The following is a 24543-nucleotide window of genomic DNA, read 5'->3' on the forward strand; positions in this document are numbered from 1 at the left end:
TGGTTACTAAGGAGATTAGTTTGTTGACACACCGAGAAACAAATTTCTTGCGTGCAATCTGCTCTGGAAGGAGTACGTTAAATAACTGCACTCAAACTGAGACGTGGAAACTAGGCGTTAAGTTAAATGTCAGATCATCTTCATTACTGTTGATGTTTCAGACTTCCCACGCGTCCAGTAACAAATGCACAAAGGCTTACGATGTAATCGGGGTCATTTATCAAGTGAATCCCAGCAACCTGACAAGAATCCACCAGGTCGTATCTGCAGCCGTTTCTATAAAAAGAAAACGTTATGCGTCTGTGTGTGTGTGTGAATGATGTCAGACAGGCTTTTTGCTAAAACCAAGGTGAGAGAGGGAGCAGAAGGAGAGCACATACTGTACAACATGAGAAAGAAAGGAAGGGCAGAAAGGACGATGACAGAAAAGACTTGGAGGGGGTCGAAGGGTAAATGTGTCAGGCCACTGTCAGCTTAGAGACCCCTGAGTGATACAGCAGCTGTCTCATTCACACAACACTCGAATAAACTGCCATCCCGCGCATTTTGATACAAGGTAAATCACTGTGATATATGCTACACTAATGCTGAGGACACACAACAGTGAGTCAGCTGATCTGTCATCTCTGTAAGTACGTGAAGGAGTCAAATAACTTTAAACTGCATTCAGATTTGTGTCAGTATCAGAATAGAATAGAACAGGTACGATTCAAGCTGAGGTACTTCTGGCTTTGAACAGCGGCACATTTTGTTCCTGTCTGAACCAAACTTTCTATCTCAACTAAGTCCAAACGTACCCAAACAACAGAGAGACAGACAAAGAAGGAAAGAAAAGAAAAACTACAAAGAGCGGAAAAAAACGAACAAATAAACAGAACTCTTCCTGAAGTCCAAAGGCGCTAATGAAGAGAGAATTCTCCAGTTTAAGTGAAAACTTTTCTCCCCTACAGCGCTTGGCCTGCATCTCTAAAGTGACCGCGTCTGTCTGTTCCTTCGTGTGTGTGTGTGTTCTCCTGCTGTCCTGCTGTCTGGGGTGTGAAAGCGGGTGGCGGGTGTGCAGGGGACACAAGGAGACTGTGTGTGTCTGTACGCGTATGAGTGTGTGTGTGAGTGAATGAACCCCCGCTGGGCTTGAACAGCAGCCTGAGCCACCAAAGCGCACACCAGGGCTCAGCGGGAGATGGCGGGCAGGCGTTGCCAGCCATTTGGTCCTGCAAGAGGTTCCAGGGGGCCGTGTGTATTTGTGTATTTCTATGAGTGTGCGTTTGTGTGCGATTGGGATGGGGGGTGGTGGTGGAGGGGGCTCACACCAGACCTGTTTACCCACCAATTAGCATCAGACAGATCGCCAGAAAGTTCCAGCAGTCAGCAATAGAGTGGTGGTGAGGAAGAGGAGGGTGATAAAAACTGAGGAGAGGAAATCAAAAGACAGAGAGCTTCACATTTGGCATCTGCTTGGTCGTGCTGAATTACAGAACCAAACCTCAGAAGTACGACCTAGTTAAGGACAGAGAATTGAACAAACGGACTGGAAGCTTTCATTCCTGGGTGAAGAAACCCCAAAGAAGTGTGCTGAGTTTAGGTTTCGGTTCGATAAGTTGGGTGCGAGCACTTGTATCTCTGTGACAAGAGCCTGAATGCCTCACCAAAGATCAAACTGGAGCTGCCAGATCAAACTTTTGCGGTTGTTTCTCCCCTGCGCCATTTTGTACCTCTAATCCAGTGCAACATGTTTACTTGCAAAATGCTGTCACAAAATGGCTGCTGTTGAGCACTATCAAATTAAAGCATAAAAAAGAGAAAGCGAAGGCGAGGTATCAGCGAAAAGCCAAGCCCTGGAGCAAGCATAAGGAGTGACGGGTAGAGCAGAGGCTGAATATGTGGGGCTGGAGCTGTAGAATTCTCCTTGGGCATTAATCTGCCTTCCAGTTAATTGGTGAATGGGCTCTGGGATGCTGCCTGTGGCAGGAACTCTTGTTTGGGCCTAGGAGGCAATAGACTGACTGTTCAGTTAGCAGATAGCTGGGCCTGTTTGTATATGCCTGGCCTGATGCACAGTAGGACAGCTTGATAAGTATGGCGAGAGCTGCATGGGCCAGGGGCCTAAGGTAGGCTGGAATGGCTCTGGGGCTGCGTCCAGGTACAGTGGCTGCTGGGTAAGTGGGAGGTGGCAGAGGCGGTGGCTGGCTGACTAGCTGGCTGGAGTGGTGAGGAAGAAGAGGGAGCCCAGTCCACACTGCCTGCTTAAGTGGGCACTATTCAAGCTGTTGCCCATTAGATGTGGGGTGCCAGGGCCTGACCAAGCGCGGAGTTTGCAGCACCCCATGGTGCAGCCGGCATCCCACGCCAGAACCACCAAATGCCGTGGTTTATCACAGAACGAGCACAAATTGGAGTCAGACGGTGGACTTGGAGGAATTGGAGACATTCGCCAACGCCAGACACAACTGACCGCTGTTCTGACTAAAGTAAAAACAGAATCAACTCTCCACTATATAACTCACATACATATACATGCATATTTAAAGCATAAAAATACGAACACACACACACACGGAGATAATGGGGAAAACAATCATTTAGTTTATATTTTGCTGTAATTTCAAATCCTTAAAAAGCAGTCACAAGATTGATGAAGGAAAAACTGGAGCAACTTATTCAACGCACTGCGACGTAAAGAAAGTGTAAAATATTGACGTGTATCGTATATTAATTATCTACATAAAAACAAGCGATAAGCTAAAAAGAACAATTCCTCAAATGAATGAATATTCAGATTTATGCTCTGCAATAGTTATGTGGTGCAAAATAACAGGTGTGAAATTAACATACAGGTGAACAGACTGCGAACTGAGCCTATAGCAAAAAACATGTGAAGACGCAGGCTTTGTTTGCAACAAAAAGGACTGAATGTTGCAGGTACTGATGATCTCTGCAAAGAGTTGAAGAATCAAGACAAAGACAAATAATAGCATTTCTACTGCGCAGGTAAAATACCTACGAGAGCCCAGAACCAGAAGATGCTATCAATTATGGAATTAGCGGTTCAATGTAACATTTTAATTGAAGAATTACAGATTTACGTAATTCACATGTAACTAGGATGTCATTATAGAATAAACAATAAAACACACTGATTTCTGAATTGGATTTTTAAGCACCTATAACATTAATTAAAGGAAAATGTTGGCACACCCTGCCACTGATTCATCGAGTCTCTTTAACTCTTCTGGGTCCCTCCAATTATCATCTCTTTATGATGCAATCTCTCACAGGTCCTCAAAAGGCTTAACTGAGGTGGTCCTAACACCTTTTTTTCTAATTTACAGCCTGTACAGTGACCCTTGGATAGGGAGCACTGCCATCTTTGAAGAGACCTCCCTCACCAGAATAGAAATGTTACATTTAGGAGATAGTTTCTTTCATTTTAAGGCCACAAATGAAGTCAAATCACCCTAGCAAAACACAGCATACCAGATCTAGGTCAGGTTTTTCCCTTTATTTTGCCTCTTATATGAACATAGCTATAAAAAACCCACAGTTAATTTCCACCCCATTTATCGAGTCAGTAAGATTTTACTGAAATAAACTCATAGTATACTATAAAATGACAACTGTTAATTATTTGCTCTCCAACTGCTCAAAACGGTGACACTCGTGATGATTCACTCTGGTGGAGGAATTCCAGTAGATACACGGTTATTTATGATAGACTGCATCAATCAGACTATATTAATATTCAACAGTTTGATACGCAAGACTACAAAGATGATTTCTGCTTATGTGCGAGTGCGATGTTTATGTGTGCGACAGAGAGACGGTGAGCGAGCGGCCTCGTGTAGGCCCGTCTAACTGGTAACTGCCAACAATCGATGAGCGCGATACAGAGAAAATAATGTGACATATTGAACATTTGCAGCGCTGCGTATCGGTGATGTCGCACACAATAAACATCTGAATTGTTCCGTGTGGCAGACCACGCAGAGTGTCACACGATTTCCTGTCACACGATTTCCTGTCACACGCACCTCAATGTGTTTTAGCACATTTTTATTAAACCTCTGGGTGATGCAAGTCAATCACTCTGCTCCCACATTTTTCCTTGCGGCACCCCTCCCTTCATCTTGCTGTCCGACTCCGTGAAGCAAGCACATCCAACACAGAGGCGGCCTGATGCAGCCTCACTGCTTCTTTACTCTGCACCCAGCCTTATTTATTTATATATATATATATACACATACATGTACATACATGTACATACACATACATGTACATACACGTACATACACATACATGTACATACACGTACATATATATAGATATCCGTCCATCTATCTGTCCAGAGCATTCTCATCTCTGCTCCGATCCTTTTTTTTCTCCCGTTCCCATCTCTCCCTCCTCCTTCCTCTTTTCCCTCCCACCCTTTTTTTCCTGTAACTAAACTGGCTGTGTCTCTCTCCATCTGCTGGTTCTTCCTTCAGCGGCCCTGCACCTGTTCACACCTCCTCTCCTGTTGGCCACCTCTTCTCTCTTCTCCCCTCTCTCTCCCCCCTCCCCCCCCTTTATCTCTCTCTTTTTCTCTTTCTCTCTCCCTCACTCCCTCTCTCTCCGCTCGGTGCGATGCTGCCAGGCCCATTCCTGGCTCAGTTAGCCTCTCTGTCATTCAATCCATCTGTCGGCAAGTCAACTTTGTTTACAGCGGGCGGCCCAAGCCTCTTTTCTTCTTCAAGGAACACTAAAGCCCCCCCGCCGACACCAAGGTCAGTGGTTAGCAAATCGTGCCCGAAAAGCAGAAAGCTGCAACTGTTAAAAGTAGCGCAAAAAAAAATAAATAAAAAATTTATATACCCCCTCGCCTCCCAAACCGTAACACACATATGCAAAAGTATGCACAAAAAAAAGTGTGCAATTTCGCTCATCTGAAAAGCTGTTTAATCTCCCATGCATATGAATAAATGTATGCATATACACACAGACGGCTACAAATAGACACGACCCTGCAGAAACAAACATTTGCTGTTACAGCACACATTCCCTCAGAGAAAAAACCCAGCTCTAGATTGAAGCAATTAGTGGCTGATTGGCCTCTGTCATCATCTATCTGCTCACAAAACAGAGCGAGAGAAGTTTAAAAATCTTAATTGGCACAGATGACTGATGGTCTTAACACAAGAAAAGCGGCCTGGCAGCGCAGGCATCTGTGATTTTTAAAAATAAACACACAGCATACGTACAATATGCTCTCATATTGACCCAATCCAGAAACCAAAGACCTAACGTCAGTGTCAAATCTGTGCCCCGCAGAAATAGTTGTGGGTAGCATATGTGGCAGTGCTCGAGGTCAAATCTATTTTAGCAGAAAAGGTAAACGACTGCTTAAAATTAATTATTTCAACCAGGCTACCTCTCATTAGGCATCTTTTAAAGTGTATGTCTAATACCTGTTGTGTGAATTTTATGGGACAAATATAATAAGAAAAGGTTCTGGTTAATTACCCAAATAAACAGAAAGAAATCTGTGATTACAACTGTCTTACTGTTAAATGCTTAACTTACATGCAATGCAACAAAAAAAAGAGAGAGAGGAAAGAGAGAGGAAAGAGTGAGAAAGGTACTTATACTATAAGTCCAAATCTTGTGTACTACAGCAAATTTATCTCTGCTGGCGTGAGCACCGTCTACCTGTGACGGAATTCACTTCTTACTGGAGACATGCATGATGTTATTTAAAACACCCACCAGCCTTCACAGTGGGTCGTGTGCTTGGAGGTAACAGGCTCAAAGGACTATGCACCACCTTTCTCTCCTTATGCACCCAAATCATCGTCAGTGAATTCAATCATCTCCTTACTTTCATACCTCGTGTCTCTGACAACGTCTCTCCTCTCCCCTGGGCTTTATAATCAGATGTGTCTTTACCAAGTAGCAACCACTAGAGTTGCCAGAAACTGCAGTTCCCCTGGTGGCCACTTGAGGCTGCCTAAGAAAGTCGAACAAATTCCCAGAGCCCCCTCTTCTTAAAATACTTTACAGTTATTTTTTTTTTTTCCTTTTTGAATTATTCAGAACGACTTTACAAGTTTAAATTTTCATACATTTTGCATCTGGAGTGGTTGCATTGATTAACTGTCCCGCCACAGGGAGCTGTAGCCGGGCAGGATTTGCTAGGCTTCACCTCTGCTAACTGGTATCACTGATTGCTGCTGATGCAATCCTTAATGCAATTATCTGACAAATAATACAGCTTGCTGTGTACAGACTATCCAAGAAGTTGTGCTTTGGTGAGTGAAAATTATTAGTACCTTATCATTAGTCATTACGTACTTAGTACTAATTAGCAGATGTTTGTCGGTACATTGCACCTGTTCAGTTTATTAATACAGCTTGCAAAACAAGCTTCCAACTTGTCCAGATATGGTTTTATGGTAAAAAAAATAAAAAATAAAATAAAATAAAACTAATTAAATAAATAATGTGCTGCCAAAGACAGCAAATCTTGAGGCTTCAGAATACAGAAATCAGAAAACTATGCGTGATGTCACAGTCTATGGTCTCAACTAGATCACTTTGTTTGTCAGGATCAGGTCAAGGCGTCTTTAACCTGGCTCGCACGGCACTTTGTTTGGAACGAGCAGCACATCAACATACACTGCAGGGAAATTATATTAATTCACTTGAAATGTAGCTGCAAGTGCCAATGAAGAGGCCTAGCAGTTACAGAGTTGTCACCATGGAGAGTTGATTGGATCATGTTAAAAGTATGGCTGTAAGTACCAATAGCAAAAAGCTTTTTCACTCATTAAAATGGCCAAAGTGGTCAAATAATGCAATTTTTTATATTACCTCAGGAAGGGGAGAAATCGTCCTTCTTCATGTTTTTTCTGCTAGTTCTGCTGCTGGTGTCATGTATAGACACCAAAGTGGACAGCACTCCTTCATGGGCTTCTCCTATTAGTGCTTATAGCCACACTGATCACATTTCTTATTTTGTTTTGGGGTTTTATCAGCTTTGCCTGATTTGATCTCTCAGATCTAGCTTGCAGGAGTAGATCCTTCTGTCTTCTCCCAGTATATAATTATTATTACTTTCCTATGCCGTCTGAACTCTTTGACACTCTCCCCTTTCAGTATTTGTCCTGCTGTATCTTCCATCTCCACTTAGCTGCTACCTTGCTCCAATCTTATCTTTCATCCTTCTGTTCCTTACTGCTCTTTGTGATCAACTCCCAGTACAATCTGCTGAGGGCAGCACTGGCCCACTACCTATGTGGCACCGGTTGGCACTGCTGTGTCCACCCAGGGTAACAGAGAGAAGCTGATGGAACGAAGGCAAAAGAAGGGGAAAAAAACTGAACAAAAAGCAGCTATGCAGGAAAAAAAGAGGATGAAACGACAAAAGGATAGATCAATCAGGTAAAAGAGAATGAGAGAGGTAAAAGAGAAATGGGGGGGGGGGGGGGGGGGGGGGGCAGAGAGAGGTTCTGTCATGTTGGATGAAAGCTGGGCCTACTGGGTAGTGGGCACTGGGTAGCGCCACTGATCCTGCCACCCTCACAGCAGGGGTGTGCAAAGGCACAAAAGTTGAACAGATGACACGGTCACACGAAAACAACACACACTTTTAAACACAGATTTCAAAATCGACCTGCACTGGATCTTCAGCACAATCCTCTAAAACGTATAGAGCTACTGGTAAACCCTTCTCACCATACCTATTTAGAAAGATATGCAAAAGATGAGTACAGAATGAGGTGAAGGGTGGATGGTGGATGGATGGCAGGGGGCTGGTACTCCCTTTCGTTTTGTCCTCTAGCAGTAGTGTGTGTATGTAGGCCAGTGTCCCAGGGCACACTTGGCTGGGGTGGCAACAGTTGTAGCCGACAGATTTGCCTCCATCTTGCCTGAGGTCTCACAGTCAGCGATCTGTCTTTTCTATCCATTCTCAGCCTCGCCGGATGGATAGATTACAGTCCTGCTTAACAATCTTCATACTTACAGTAATGAGTGTGAATATTCTCTGGTGAATTTATAGCATCTACATTTTAACTGCGAAAGACATAAATAAGCTCCTGAGTTAAGAGTGAGAAGGACAGTATACCATGGCTGCACATTATCAGTTATCAGCCATAACATATAACATGTTTATATATAATACTTAGGTTGTGAATACTAGTGAGAAATGTGTGCACTGGCTGAGAACCTAACAAGAATGAGTTCTCTCTGTATTGCAATTCTGTAATGCTCAAACTACTGTGTTTCCCCACATAAACTATCCACACTTGCACCTAACTGGAAAACTGTTTTAAACCTACATGCATGATGAAAATAATAGTATTTAATCGTATAAAATCACTGCAGAATACAATCGCAGCACATGAAACACATGTTTAAGAGATCAGGGAGTACCTGGTAAGGCCAAAGCCATAAAGTCATATGTACTAATGCAGTAGTAATGCTGTTCTAAGAACCATCTTAGATCTATTACCTGATAGTCAGATGCCTCAAGTCTGGTAAATTTCCTTTAATGTTATCCACACTCAGGTAGAATAAAGGGAAAAGACTCATAAGCAGAGCATAAGAACCACCAATATAGAAGGAAGATACATTTATTAAGATCACGGGTGAAAACGAAATATGTTAGTGACTTTATGCATGATTTCAAAAGGCATTCAGACACTGACCTACTTCACGAAGTCAATAAACATCAACATAACAGACATGTTCCTGCTCAAGGGGTCACATTTTTATACGTATAGTGCCAATTCCATTAAAACTGTACAAAAATGGTTTCAGTATAAATTTGCTAGTATTTTAATAACTGTTTCATGGCAAATTAACATAACCTTTGAACAGTTAACCAAAGAAATACAGCAGTGACAGGAAGATCAAAGGAGACAGTTAAAAAAGCTAAAACGAAGACACAAACAAGTAGGTCTCAACAGATTGAGCGAGAGAGGCAGGAAGAGTGCAAGAGAGAGAGGCGAGGAGGCACGATGGCAGAGAGGGCACTCCGACAGCGAGGAGAGAAGAACACGGCAAGGTCTCGTCACCGGGCCAACGGGCCCACCACTGTCAACATCATGGCACTCTGTGGTACACACACAAACACACACACGCACACACGGCTGGCCGACGGCCCTCCCAGCTGCCCTATCCGTAACTGTCTGATTAGTTGTGCTAAGCAGCCCCTCCCCTGCCAACCATGGTGCCATCTGCTACCCAACAACATGGCCGCCGACCAGACAAGCACACACACACACACAAACACACACACACAGAAACACACAGCGAGTCTCATACCTGGCACTGCACTGCTGCTGTCACACAGAGACACACACATCAAACTTCACAGACACAGGTGTAGCCCAAAGGTATCAACACATAACATTCACACACAGACGTGCACGCACGCTCGTCTAATTGCACGCTCGCAAACAAGTCAATACAGTTCACGAAACAAGAATACTCCAAGCATGTGCGCACACACAAGAATACATGCACACAGTTGCCTTAGAGGCAGAGTGCATTCATGTTCGTGGTGACAGTGGTTAGACACTCTTAATGCCAGGTAGAAAGAGTGATGCTGTGCTCAAGTGGTGTGTGTGTGTGTGTGTGTGTGTGTGTGTGTGTGTGTGTGTGTGTGTGCTCGCTGGCAGCGCTTGAAGGTTCATTATGGCCCCCGCCTCTCCTGAGCAACTGCAGCCCGCGTGGCGCCCCGGCCCTTTTATTCCGGGCCGTGATTGGACAAGGGCCTCCCGCCGAGTTGGTTTGCAGCAGTTTTGTCGCGCCCAGATTTCACTCGCTGCTCAAAGCGAGCCTCTGGCGGGACGCGGCATCTGCTGCCTCACCTTCCTCATTTACACTTCTCCGCCCTCGCACACACACACACACAGTTCTGTTCACCGCCTTTCCAGACCTTGCTATCACGATGTACAACAGAGGGGAGAAAAAAATAGAACGACGTAGAGGTACAGAGGGAACGCAGCAGCGTGACATGTTTAATAGAGTTTGGGGAACTTCATGTATAAGAGTCACAGCGGTTGGTCCAGAGTTTTGTCTGCCTAACCCTCTCGCTCTGTGTCTCTTTGCACCCATCTTCTGATTTCAGGGTCACAGAAAGGAGACTGTGGCCTTAAAATACACAATGTATGCTTCTCTCCTTGCCTGGCCTATATGGTTGCTTTTGTATTTCCCACACTACCAATTTGGTGCATTCCATCATTTCACAAGTGCCTTAAATGTCTCACATTTTTGCATCTCTAATACATCATCTCTTATGCCCTAACCAGACCTGGTCTAGTACCAAATATATATAAGTTTTCTGCAGAAAGCAATGCAGTGATGGCATGCATAACATAGCTACAAGAAACACAAGAAAGACTTCAATAAACAACTACACAATCAGAAAATATTAATCAGCCCTTTCACTTTTCTTTCTATTTGTGAAAATATAAAGTGATGCCAAAAGGCAGGAAAGATGTTAGTTCATGCAGTACAAAGTCTACCAAATCTTTTCTATTTACTGCAACTATTTGTTGGTTAAAGCAAGAATACATGGCAGATCAACAATGGTGTCTTCACCTCGCTGTTGGATATGCTCTGAATACATCAGTGAATATGCACCTCTGTATAGCCCCCACTAATGGAAGTGTTTTTCCAAGGCCTCTTAATAAGATTATTTCCAAACCTAAGGCTTTGTGTAAAGTGCCAACAGAAGCTTCAGCCTCATGGCTTACATAGTTAGGTTCATAAATATCTGGACTAGAGATGGCACGATACCACTTTTTTTATGTCCGATACCGATATCATAAATTTGGATATCGGCCGATACCGATATGAATCTGATATAGTGTGTTTTTTAATCAATAAAACTGTTTTTGTAATATCTTGCTGCATTTTGTATAAGTTCATACTCAAGTTTAAAAACAAACTAACACTAAAGCTATTCTGTTATACTTGTATGCAAAAAAATACAGTGCACCCAAAATATTTCATAGTTCAGCAATACTGATCAATCTAATAAACGTAAACCTACTCCATCCTCCCTATTCTGGTATTTTAAAGAGTAAGCAACCTAACTAATAGGGTTGCAAACTCCCAGCAAAACTAGCTTACTAGGGTGTATTAGACTTAATAGTTACTATATACAGTAATGAACTTCTATGCATTTTACATCGGATTAAAACTTTGGGTGTAAGATGCAGATAATTGTTTATTAAAAGCTAGATATTTTAAATGAGAATAAGAAAGAAAAGTATGTCTTTGTGCCCCCTTTTCCCTGTTCATGCCCTATGGCCCCCCTGGCTAAACTTTGCTAGATCCGCCCCTGCACAGTTACCAGCCGTCAGCTGCGTAGAAAAGGATTCTGGTGTAGAAAGTAATATTAAATAAATTCTAACAACAGATTATCAAGCTGTTGTTCAGCCGCTGGTTTCCTCTTTCTGGCGCGAAGTGGGCGATAAACAAACAAGAGAGATGGACTCGCGACAGAAAAGCCGATCAGCTGATCATTAATCAGTTTCATGATTTAAGTAGCAGCAGGAGAGGGAGGGGGAGAGAAGAGGCAGTCGCTCCATATATCGGGTGTTAAGCATAAAGCTGGAATGCTTTACAAACATTCAGAGATGAACTTACACACTTGCTTTACTTCTCTCTGGGATAACTTCCTCGGAGATAAAATGCCGGTTTGGTAGCAAGGCTCCAAATGCTCAACCAGACAGCTGACAGGTCTTGCAATGTTATAGGAATTTGTTTTATTTATGTATTAATCACATTATTTTATTGTACAATGCCTTGGTGCCACTGGATTTAAACATGTTCCACACTCATTCATTAAGACAAATGGTGGAGGGGTAGTAAGGAAGTTGGGGGAAGCAGACCACTCCACAAGAAGAGTCTTTTGTCTCTTCCAGAACTCTGGGAGGTAGCAAGGGAGTGTGAACCTTAATGTGTGAAACAGCTGTGCACTGCCTTTTGATATTTAACTGAGAGCCATGCTAGGCTCAGGGAGACTCTGCTGACTGTCTCCCCGTGGTCATGCAGGCTCTCCACCAACTTGGTTTTCTGTTCTTTGTGTGTTTGGATTAAAGAATGTTAGCTACCGCTCACCGCTCGTCTGCAGGCTTTATTTAATGGAAAACTTCCACAACACACGCCACAGCCGCTCTATCGTGTGACGCATACTGCTCCGACGTGCTACAGTTAAGAGCCGAGTTATGCCATTTCGCAAGTTTTGTGAGCTGCTTTTGTGATATTTAATGGATCGGATTAAATTTTTTATTTCTCTCCGATATCCAATCCAGTAATTTAGGTCAGTATCGGACCGATACCGATACGTAATATCGGATCGGTCCATCTCTAATCAGAACAGAGACAACCTTTTTCCTAATTTTGGTTCTGTACATTACCACAAATTTTTTTAAATGAAACAACTCAGATGCAGTTGACTTTCAGCTTTGATTCAGTGGGTTGAACACAAAGACCTTTACTGCAGCAGCTTTCAGTTGCTGTTTGTTTGTGGGCCTAAGTTTAGTCTTCAGCAAATGAAATGCATGCTCAGTTGGGTTAAGACCAGGGCCCTGTGCTTCGTACGTCGCTTACTACATCCAAGATCAAATGAAACATCCAAGACCAAATCATCGCGCTAACTCTGAGCTCGCTATTCCGGTTCCCCGAACACACCTGTTGTTGACGATTACTATAGCTGGATGAAGTAATGTGAGATCACTGGGTGGCCCAACAGGGGCTACGCATCGATAGTAGAAACATTGATCGGCAACCCTTTGATTGGTCGGCGAAAATGTCGAAGGAGCGCGCTCGGTATTTTTCGGCAGCAGAGCAAGAACTCTTGAGTGAGGGATTTCAGGAGTTTCAGAGTTTAATTAAAACGCAAGGGAACACTGCAAAGGCTGCAAAAGCAAGGAGAGAGGGCTGGCAGAAAGTTGCTGACAAATCAAACTCGTAAGTAATTCAATAATAACAATAATAATGGAGTGGATTTATATAGCGCTTTTCAAGGCACCCAAAGCGCTTTACAATGCCACTATTCATTCACTCTCACATTCACACACTGGTGGAGGCAGCTACGGTTGTAGCCACAGCTGCCCTGGGGCAGACTGACAGAAGCCAGGCTGCCATATTGCGCCATCGGCCCCTCTGGCCAACACCAGTAGGCGGTAGGGTAGATTTATCATATCACACCATATTATCCAATATTATATTACATTATATTATATTATAATATGTTATATTATATCCCCTTTCACATTAGAGCCACAACAGGACCCACTAGAACATGGGAACAAGTAAAAGTGAAATATAAGAATATTCTACAGAATGGTAATATTTATCACTTATATTGCTTGTCGTCTCTTGGAAAGAGACCCTGGAATAATCTGTTTGTTTGTTCATAACAGCAACCAAGAAAAGGGCAGAGCAAAAAAAAAGACAGGTGGTGGTCCTGCACCCCCTCGTCAACAAGTTGGTTAAGTGAATAATACCCTCACGGGAAAATCGATATCTCTCTATGAGCACACTGTCGCGCTGAGCTAAAGGATCCTGTCTGTCCCGCAATATACGCTGAATTCTGAGGACTCTCCTTATCAATCTTGCACCTTCCGCAATGGGTTGCTCGCGTAAACGGACAGGATATGACTGCGACAGACTTCCCAAATCCACCTTCGCTTTTATAGCCGTGGTCTCTCATCTTGATTACACGAAGTAATTTACAATTACTACTCTGAAATATGAATTACATCTGTAATAATCACATACATGTAATAGAATGTTAATAGTACATTTCCCTTTTTTAGGGAATGACCTGTATGTATCTGTGTGACATCAATAAAAGGATCAAGTGCTGCATTATCTTTAGTTACATTGATGTTATTTATTTATGGTGAAACAGTGGTGGAATATCGCTGTTGCTTTCGTATGAATGACGCGAACATACCTGCGTGGCCGCGATCTAATCCTGTTTACATAAAGTAAACCTGCTCCCCAGCAGGTTTACGCTTACGGCTCTGTTGCTATGACAGCAAGTCCCGGATGGGCTTCGGGGAACCGAACGATCCAGGATCACGCGAAATCGTCAACAATCTAATCCAGCTAACTCACTTAGCGCGGTACGAAGAACAGGCCCCAGGTGACTGACTTGGCCATTCAAGAATAATCCACTTACTTGCCTTAATAAACTCCTGGATTGCTTTGGCTGTATGTTTTGGGTCATCATCCATCTGTATTATGAAACGTCATCCAACCAATTTGACTGCATTTACCTGGATTTGAGCAGACAGTATGTCTCTGAACACCTCCGAATTCACTCAGCTGCTTCTGTGCTGTGTCACAGCATCAATAAACACTAGTGTCCCAGTGCCACTGGCAGCCATGCACACCAAACCCATTGCACTGCCTCCGCCGTGTGTTACAGATGATGTGGTATGCTTTCGATCATGAGCTGTTCCACACCTTCTCCATAGTTTTTTCTTGTCATTATTCTGGTAGAGGTTGATCTGAAAACTGTGTTCAGTTATATTAGATGTTTTTCCAATCTAGCTTTTTTATTACGAAGACTTATGAGTGGCTTGCACCTTGCAGTGAATCCTCTGTATTTACTTTCATGCAGTCTTCTCTTTATGGTAGACTTTAATACGCCTACTTCCTGGAGAGTGTTGTTCACTTGGCTGGTTGTTCTTGGTTGTTCTCTTCACCATAGAAATGATTCTGCGATCATCCACCACTGTTGTCATCCATGGACGCCCAGGTCTTTTTGTTTTCACCAGTGCTTTCTTTCTTTCTCAGGATGTACTAAACCAGCGGTCCCCAACCTTTTTTGCGCCACGGGACAGGGACACCGAGTTAATGATAAAAACGATAACAAAATAACACTGAAAACCGATAAAAACCCTGAAAACCATACATTTCACACCTTCGCCTCAACTCTCGCGGCCCGGTACCAAACGACTCACGGACTGGTACCGGTCCAAGGCCCGTGGGTTGGGGACCGCTGTACCAAACTGTAGATTCTGCCACTCCTAATATTGTAGGAATTTCTCTGATGTGTTTTTTTTCCTGTTTTCCCAGTTTAAGAATGGCTTGTTCACCTGCATGGGAAGCTTCTTTGACCGCACGTTGTCTGTTCACAGCAAACTCTTCCACATGCAAGCACCACACTTGAAATCAACTCCAGGCTTTTTATCTGCTCAATTTAAAATGACATAATCAACGAATTGCCCACACGTGCCCATGAAACAACAGAGTCAATTGTCCTATTACTTTTGTTCTCTTTAAAACGAAGGTGGCACAGGTTAAGAGGCTGAAACTCCTAAACCCTCCATCCAATTTGAATGTGGACACCCTCAAATGAAAGCTTAGAGTCTACACATTATATCCATGTACATTATATAACTATAATTGTAATATGTTTTATCAAACAAATAAAACCAAACTAAACTGTGTCCCAATATATATGGACCTAACTGTACAAAACTTAGCTCTCAATTCCACCTGCATGCTTATCCCTTGACTTGTGGGATAAGCGTCATTTTATCATCATTTTGAAGAGGGATGTTTTAACCCAAACCAATATTTCTAGCTAATCCTAATCTAATACTTTTTAAGGGCCTAAACCTCACAAGCAAATGAAGGAGCAAGTTTAAGAGAATGGTAAAAATGGTAAATGGCCTGTATTTATATAGCGCTTTACTAGTCCCTAAAGACCCCAAAGCGCTTTACATATCCAGTCATCCACCCATTCACACAGACATTCACACACTGAAGAGAAGACAAGACATAGCGCCAAGCACAAAGGTCCTAATGGAAGGCAAACTGTGGCCTCCTGGGTCATAAACATTTGACTCTTTCAAATAGGACTGTTAGCATGCAATACTGCTGCAGTGGGTGCACTTAGCACAACTGCCAAAGAACAGATCAGGACACGCTGATCCAAACCCAAAAGACCTTCCCCATCTCACAGCCCGCTCTGCATTATCCAGTATCAACCTTTGGAAACTGTGACCCCAAATGCATAAAGATGAACATTTGCTGATAGGATTTTTAACCAGATATTCACAGATAATCATCACTGCAGATTTTCTCATAAGAGGTTTATTCAGCCTCCTCGGCAAATTTGCTGCCAGGACAATTTCAACTGAAGACTCGTTCTTCAGGTGTTTGTCACATACAGGCACAGATTATATGGACCAGCATGTTCAGATATTTCCTGGCTGAAGACTCCACACAGAAGTTTTAGGTGGAAAAACTGAGCGCAAGTAAACTTATTCACAGAAGCAGTTTGAAGCTCCAGGTCCATCTACATCTCTAAGCAAGCACCCTAATGAACATGGATGCTTGATTTCATGGGGATAACAAAACCGGTGGAAGATCTGGAGCCTCAGACATTCATCTCGGCTCAAACACAATGCAGGCCCACAGGTCTCAACTAACCATGGATACACTAACGCATGCAAACACACATCTCAGTCCTATCTGGCATGTGTTGAAAGAGAAGTTATGCTGGGCAGTTTTCACTATGGCCTTTGGGATGTGTGATCACAACACGGGGAGAGATGAGGCCGGATGGAGACATGGAAAGAAGAAAAGAAAGAAAGTGAAGAAAGGCGGGAGCAAACAAACAAAACAAACTTAGTAAAGCCCTCTGCTGGGTTGGGGCCGGGACTGGAGAGTGTGTGTGCGCATGTGAGGCGATGTGAACAGAGTGGCGGGGATTAGGACAGATCCTGGGCTGTCCAACTCACAGCTGGCTGATGATCCAATCCTGGAGCACAGCGCAGCGCACCAGCCGCCATGGGACCCCCGGATGCGTGCTTGCATCTGTGTGTGAGCGCGTGTGTTTGCGTCTTTGTGTACAGGCATGTGGGTTAGACTGATGTGAATATCGGCGTGCACGTTTGCAAAGATGCCGTTGTACAAACAAATATGTGTGTGAGTGTGTGTGTCCATATTATATGTATGTGTTTATCAGGAAGGAAGGTAGGGCTATCAGAAATCAAACAGAAGCTGTCTGCGCTTCATGTCCCCCCTGTTTGAAGGCGAGCTGTGATCATTTGCGCCACGAGAGGTGGACCGAATGAAAGAGAGGAGCGAGCAAGTTGCAAAGAGAAAAATCAAAGAGCTGCCTTCGAAGGCTGGCCATATAAATGCCTTCCAGCCTTGCTACCGTGAATCTCACCCTCTCCTCTTACTCTCCAACAACACACACACACACACACACACACCAACAAAAATACAGCCCAGTAAAGCTACAAAGACTCTTGGATGGCTCTGTAGCGAACAACAGCAGAGGGCATGACTATGAATGAAATACATGTAGCTCTGCATAACCCCTGAAGGCCCACAGATGGACAGAAAGAGAATGACACAGAGCTAGTGAAAGAGCAGAGAGACACAATCGCTTGAGGTTTATTTGTTTCATTTCGAAATGGCAAAAGAAAAAAGCGATGAGGACATGACAAGTAAAGGGGGGGGGGGGGGGGAGAGAAAAAAACAAACATAATGCAGTGCTGAGGAGGGACAAAGGCTTTGACCAAACTTCAACAGGTGTGTACGATGCATGTATGCTACCATCTTTGCATGGATACATTTTTGTGCAGAGCCATTGCACCGCTAAGACTTGGTTTTTACCATCACAAATTTGATGAATCTTTAAGATGTGAGTGAAATATACCATTCTCTAAAGCAGTTAAATCAACAGAGATCCCATATCCATGTATGGATGTTAAGACTTTGCACACTTCTAAGAAAACTGCTTTTTGGAAACAGGCCTGCTGGACAGCTTTCTGTGTCCTCGGCAGACTTTTTCCTTCAGAGCTCAGAGTAATGATTAACCAAATATCAAAAGTAATGAGTTGAAACTGCTTTAAAGTGCATCTCAGACGGACAAACCTTTAGTCTGTACAGTCAAACGGTGTTCAACATTTACTGTAACAGCACAACAACTCGTGGTGGATTGATACCTCTGTGTTAGGAAACTGTAACTGCAGAAACATCTGAAAAACTACCATTTAAACTACGCCTTAACCTGACATGCACCTCCATGGAACTATAACTAGACGTCACATCGACCCAGCCTGCAGCTATTGTGATTGGCCTATTAGGTGTGTTCCTCCTGTGTGTGTGTGCTATTTTTCACTGCAGTTTCTGAATGAATCAGAGAAAGAATAAGAATTATCATCTAAACATGAGAAATTACAATCATAGCCTTAATATTAGTACTTACAGATGTGGTCAAATTCTTGAGGGGAGACTGCCAAACTATTGGGAGTGGGAATGTACAAAAAAGGGGGAAAATCTCCCAGGATTTTTGGGTAGCACTGCATTTAAAACACTGAGCCACAACCACAAGATAATAAACACATTGCAGAAGGCCACTTGCATTGGTTACATTGTAGAATCAACAAAGATTTACAGCAGAAGTGGAAATCAACTGTCAGCCAACTGCTATAAAAAGCAACTTTCAGCTGCTGCCTTATTCACGGGAGAGTCGTCATAGCAGGTAGCTCCACAGGTTTCATTGTGTCTCCTTTCAGCGTCAAACCAGGAATCTTTCAGCTGTCAGAAAAATGTGCAAACCACCGCACTATTATGGAACCATCCAAGCTTAAAACCAGGGGCGGTTATGGGTATTAATCATTTTTATACTCTTATACTCTTTTGCCTTTAAATGTGACTAAAGGTGTTACTGTGTGCAAAGACTTAAGACTTCTTCTCATCTAAAACTGTTTAAAAAAAAGAAGCAGCCATATTAAATCTCTATCAGAAGTGGTTTTCACTGCTAATGACCAAAATTGAATCTGAATAGCTACATGCTTAGCCAAGTCAACAGCTGTCAAACATCTAGTATGCAACTGAGGACAGATAAAACTATAAACTCTCTCATGCACATACAGGCGCACACATGGCAGTAAAATGGTTTCGTCCAGTAGCTCCTCTAGTACAGGTCAAAGTCATCATGTAGCCACATTAATATGCATGTCATTCTCCACAGCTGGCTGCAAAATGCACACACGTGTGCACGCACGCACACACGCTCATTACATCATCTTTTTAAAAAAAACAAAAAACACACAGCAGCCAGTCATGAAACCAGTGTGTAAATGCTGGCCAGCTGACAGACAAACACACTTAAACACAGATCAGAGCCAGAAGCAGCAGTGGACACACACACTTAAACCAGACACACATATACACACTTAGATTGCACAAACTTGCATCCCGCAGCCTCCAGCACCACGGGACACCGCCACCACATCTGTGCCCATCTCAAACACCTCGGCTTTGGGCAGCGGGGGTGAGAGAGTGCCCTGAGCGGCTGGCATTGGCTGGCGTGGCCTTGGCGGTGAATGGTGTGGAAGGAAAAAGCAGCCAGAGGATGACAGGAGGGACAGAGGGAAGAAAAAGACAAGATCGTAGTAAGAAAGGAAAGAAAGAATAACGTCAAAGGGAGGACGGCGATAGGATAACGTTACAGGGGAGATTAGTTTCAATTAAAGAGGAGACAGAAAGGCCAGATAAGGACAAAAGAGCAGGTGGCAGTAAATATGAATCTATGCCCAAATAGGTGGGATGAAATCATAAAGAATATCAGAGGTCTTGATATAGAGATGCTGGAAAAAGCAGGACAGAATGGTGCAAAAATAGATAGAAAGATAATGGAGGGGTGCCGGTAGTGCCCGTTGTGAGGACGGGTGCAGGGCACTGGCAGGTGGCACTGAGGCCAGGCTGTCCAGTGACCATCAGCCGCACTGTTGTGTGTGTGTGTGTGTGTGTGTGTGCGCCAGGGACAGAAGAAAGGCTCAGGCGCCATTTTGGCTCTGTTGGAGCTGTTGCTGGGTTGGGCACTGGCCTGGTGGCACAGAGTGGGCAGTGTGTGTGTGTGTGTGTTGTGTTGCATTATGTTGTGGCATGCTTAACAGGATTAGAGGTGACCTAGTGAGGTCCAGTTGGTATCGGGACCATGGCACAGCGGCGCGCATGTGTGTTTATGTGTGTGTGGTTTGTATAATAGGATTAGCTGTTACCTGGTGCGGTACAGTTGGTGTGCTGATCTGAACTGGACTGGACTGGGCTGAGCTGGGCAGGAGCTGGACAGAGGGGAGCACTGTGTGTGTGTGAGTGTGGTGGCATGTATAATAGGATTAGGTACTACCTGGTGAGGTGCAGTTGGCGCTGGGCATTTGCCAGCTGTTCTGCTAGGCTCAGGGCTTCGGCCTGCCATTGGCTCCCATCCTTTTGGACCGCCTCCAGATGCTGCCGACAGCCAACCAGCTCTGAGCTCAGCCTTTCCACTTCCTGTCCCGCAGAGATGGAAGAAGAGAGGAGGTGAGGAAATCTTTCACAACAACCCACCCTGTGCCCTCAGATGAACAAAACATTAAAGCCTGGTTACAATAACATGTAAAAACTGAGCAGGACAAAAAAAGGACGTCAGGTTTGATCTTCTGAACCTCAAAATGGAAACACAGAATATCCTGCATTCATTATTTAAATTTAAAGGGACAGTTCACCCCAAAATCAATCAGAACCTTTAATGCCATTTAGTCATATAGATTGTTTTGGTGCGTCTTGTCCAGTTTTTGAGGTGTGTAGCAATGTCTGACTTCTTTATGGCATTTGCCTTGTGGTGCTCAAAGCACACGAAATACACTTAAAAGACATAAAATATATTTCTAGAAATCATGACAGAGTTATCCCAAACTACTACCAATATTTCCTCATGTAGAGTGGTGCATCTGTCAGCTTTCTTTTAGTAGCCAGGTCATGACTTCTGTAAAGAGAAGTTAATGCCAATGCCGTGGGGCTTTCAGCACCACAAGGAAAATGTCATTTAGCTGTATTATATTCAAAAGAAGGCTGTCATTTCTACAGTGGAAAGGTTCACACCAAAACAATCTCTATCACTTAATATCACTAAAGGCTGAAGGAAAAGTATGCAAATTTGATTTTGGTGTGAACTGTTCCTTTAACAGTTTGGATAATTGATGCTTGTGCAAATAACTTGAGAATAATTTGGAAAATTTGAGTTTTAATACTCATTTTGCTTGCTATGCTTCATTGCAGACCCTCAAAAAAAGAAAAATAAAGACTATTTATGAAACAATCAACTCTACAAAATACTGGGTCTGTAGCCGACTTAAACAAATATCAAATAAATCCTAACTAATCAATACATCGGCACATACCTGTGCTGCCTTTTCCATCCGTCTGCTGGTCTTGGCGTTGAGCTCTCTGAGCTCTCGTTCAGCCTCCTGTTTCTTCAGCGCGGCCTGGCTGAGCTGATATCTCAGATCCACACATACCTATAGATGAACAGTCCTCATTAAACAAAGGCGGTCTTTTAATTAACAAGTATGTCACATTCAATCCTTCATCATTTATTGATTTTCTTTTTATTATCCTATCATGTCCTTACTTTGAAAATCACCCATCTAAATCATCAGACTGTCTCGTTCCCAGGCTCAATGTTTTTACACTCGTGTATTTGACTAGTTTCACATTTCATCATCCCTAAAAGCACCTACTAATTCAGTCTTTCACCAAAAATATAAAAGCACTGTGATGTTTAATCTCCAATCCTCCCCTAGAAGGATTAAGAAACAAACACAAATAAGACGCATTTGAAAAGTTTTGAGAATCTCTTTGAATTATTAGAAAGATTTGAATCTGGCTGTTTGTTGTAAACTAAGTTTTATTTTTTTAAGATTTGTAAAATGATATGAGGGTTGAATTTTGTGTGAACCCACACACTTTGTTTGTCTTTTTCTGAAGTCTTTTTCAGCCTGTGGGTTGCCATGTGTCGATTGAGAGGAGCAGATTGCTGTTCGCTTTTTCTTTCGATTCACTTGGTTTATTTTTGTTTTTGTTTGTGTTCTTGAATTGTTCAAAATAAATACAAATATTAATGAAAGAAAAATATGCTCTTGCATTTACGTGTTCAAAAACTGAATATAAAGTTGGAATAGATTATCTTTTGCTGCCATCCAGTGGATTTAGAAATTAAATGCAAGCAGATAGTGAAGCATGTGGGTCCTTAAAATTAATAGTTCTACTTTTTTAAACAACAACAAAAGAGCTTTTTGCTTTTTCAATCCCACACTTCTAAAGACAAACGCTGGCTCATGCTTATTTGAAATGCTCATCATGCCATCAATAGAAGACATACTGACACAAAGTTTTCTTGCGCAAACAGCATCCGATACCTTTGTGTTTTCTTGTTCCTGGCTGGTAAGTGTGCGGAGAGTGTCCTCCAGCTGACTGGTCAGTGAACTCTTGTCTCTGAGAGCTCTGTCTAGCTGTCCTTCCAACTCAGCGACACGCTGGGAAAGGCCAGACACCTGACAGACAAACACAGTACACCATTTCAGTGGCCATTTCACTGCAGCGTCACTCAGAATTCAAGTAAAATGTCCTGCAAATACAAACATTTTTTTTAGGGTATCATTACCGTACAAAACATACCAGACATAAACTCTAAGTACAAGAAATATACAATAGCTACTTAATGTTTCATTAAAAGAGCATTTTTTTAAATTTGTCTGTTAATATAGTTATTTACAGTATTTTACAGGCAAATGAACAGACTCATTCTTCTGTAATCCACTTCTTCTGTGAATTTCCCAATTCTGCGACTAATAATCATGTACATGAAAAGTAAGACTAACTATATTCGTCAGCTCCTCTTTTTGTTTGCGGGCCTCTGCTCGGCCCTCCTCTCTGGCCTCAGCCAGTCTCTGCTGCAAACCGTGTGCGTCTCGGTCGAGCTGTTCTCTCTGTCGAGCCAGCTCCCTGGACAACTGCTCGCACTGCACCTCCACCTGCATGTGTACAAAAACAGAAGGGTTAACAGAGTAATAACCAGCTGTAAAGAAAACAAAAAATGATGTTGTGAGTCAACACCGAGGTTGAAGAACATATGAAAGCTGAATATGTCCTTAATTTCAAGGCAATGTTTGAGCACCCTCTAGTGGATGTATATGATAGTGGTATTCCCATAAGCTTGTACTGTATATGTATACAGTGTGTGTAGCTTATAAATAGGTAAATCTGAGCATTAACAAATGCAATGCATTCTAAATATTAACTGTATTAAGCAAAGATGGCGGTCAGCTGGAAAGTTGTGTGTGAGGATGTTTCTCTGACCCTAGCTTTCTGCAGGTTTGCTTCCTCCGCCATCTCCACAGCCTGTTTGACCTGGAGACAGGCTGACCACTCCCTCTGTTGTGTCTCTTGCTGACTGGTCCTCACAGCACGCAGAGCCACCAGTAACTCATCACGCTCTCTGAGAAAAATCAGACAAAAAGGAATTAAAAGCAGAATCTGGATGGTACACTTAACTAAGTCTAAACTAATGCTATGGTTTACGCAGTCAGTATGCTGCTGCTAACGTCTGATTGATTCTGCAGGAAGCATTTGTTACCACTGACTTTGTGAGCCTGTCAATAGCCTGGACATGCAGGTTTGTGTGAGTCCCAGCCAACACAGCTTCGTGCTGTGCACACTTCAGGCACAATCCTGCCACACGAGGAGCTCCATCAGCCTTCAGTGCATCTGCGGCCTGCTTCTCCCTGTGTCTCAGGCGAAGCTTCACCTCCTCACACTCCTTCTGACTGACTGACAGATCCTTTCTGAAAATATCAGAGAAGGAAAAGTGTTCTAAAAAGAATTAAAGATAACTGATTTTTACAGACATAAGGTACATTTGCTAGGGTTAAAAATGACTAAGGTTTTGAAACGGAGGGGATCAGAGATGGGCTTGGTATAAAAATGTAGGTAAGCTATGACTTATTTTGACCAGCCTACAAGAAATGGACTTTTTACATTTTTCTCCAGTGAATTACCAGAAGACAGATAAAAAAAAATTCAGGTCAGAATGTTTCTGTGACACCGCGTCATTGACAGCAAATAATAGTTTGGTTATTGAAACTATATGTTGATGCTCAAAGTTGGTTATTGAAAAACTCATGCTGAACAAAAACGTTTTGTGTTTTGCACTGTGACACTGAGTGGGTGTCCACTTGATCTGGTTGCAGTTTTAAATAGAGCATAAATGTCTTTCTCAGCCCTGAACATTTTATGTTGAGCTCAAAAAAAAACAAGAAGACAATAACTTGAAAAAATGAGCATTTTGTTTTTAACCAACTCCTCTGCACTTTTAACTTGGAAAATATTTAGTACAAAATAAACATTTTTTCCAGGGTATCATTAAAATACTAAAGTGACTAAACAAAAAACAATCTGCAGACTCTGAGGGCGTCAGTGGGAGGAACTGACCTTTTCTTCAAGGAATGACCCAGATGAGTTTCTGCTCGTTTGATGCCGCAAAGAACTAACCTGAGAGAGATGACCTGGGCCTCCAAGCTTTCCATCTGGGCCTGGTAGATCACCTTCAGTTTTTCCTGATGAGCACAAACATCTGAATCTAACTGGATGAAATTAAATTTATTGCAACAGCTTCCTATATAAATGTACTAAAAAACAGAATTCATGTTTCTACTGTTAAAGTTTTATTGGAGGAAATTAGCAAAAAGA

At 42.8% G+C, this 24543-nt stretch overlaps 1 protein-coding gene across 1 annotated transcript in view; it reads right to left on the reverse strand.

Moving 5' to 3' along the window:
* sdccag8 (SHH signaling and ciliogenesis regulator sdccag8) overlaps positions 1-24543 on the reverse strand; it is a 52185-nt gene that overhangs the window by 23668 nt on the left and 3974 nt on the right. The window contains exons 7-13 of the mRNA XM_082557586.1: positions 24346-24410; positions 23439-23639; positions 23155-23293; positions 22677-22829; positions 22215-22349; positions 21198-21314; positions 20165-20307 (exon numbers count right to left, since the gene is read on the reverse strand). Of these exons, the coding sequence (XP_082413712.1) occupies positions 20165-20307; positions 21198-21314; positions 22215-22349; positions 22677-22829; positions 23155-23293; positions 23439-23639; positions 24346-24410 (953 nt within the window). The remainder of the gene's footprint in view (positions 1-20164; positions 20308-21197; positions 21315-22214; positions 22350-22676; positions 22830-23154; positions 23294-23438; positions 23640-24345; positions 24411-24543) is intronic.

This window comes from Aulonocara stuartgranti (genome assembly GCF_965226115.1).
Source record: "Aulonocara stuartgranti genome assembly, chromosome: 13".
Classification (NCBI taxonomy): Eukaryota; Metazoa; Chordata; class Actinopteri; order Cichliformes; family Cichlidae; genus Aulonocara; species Aulonocara stuartgranti.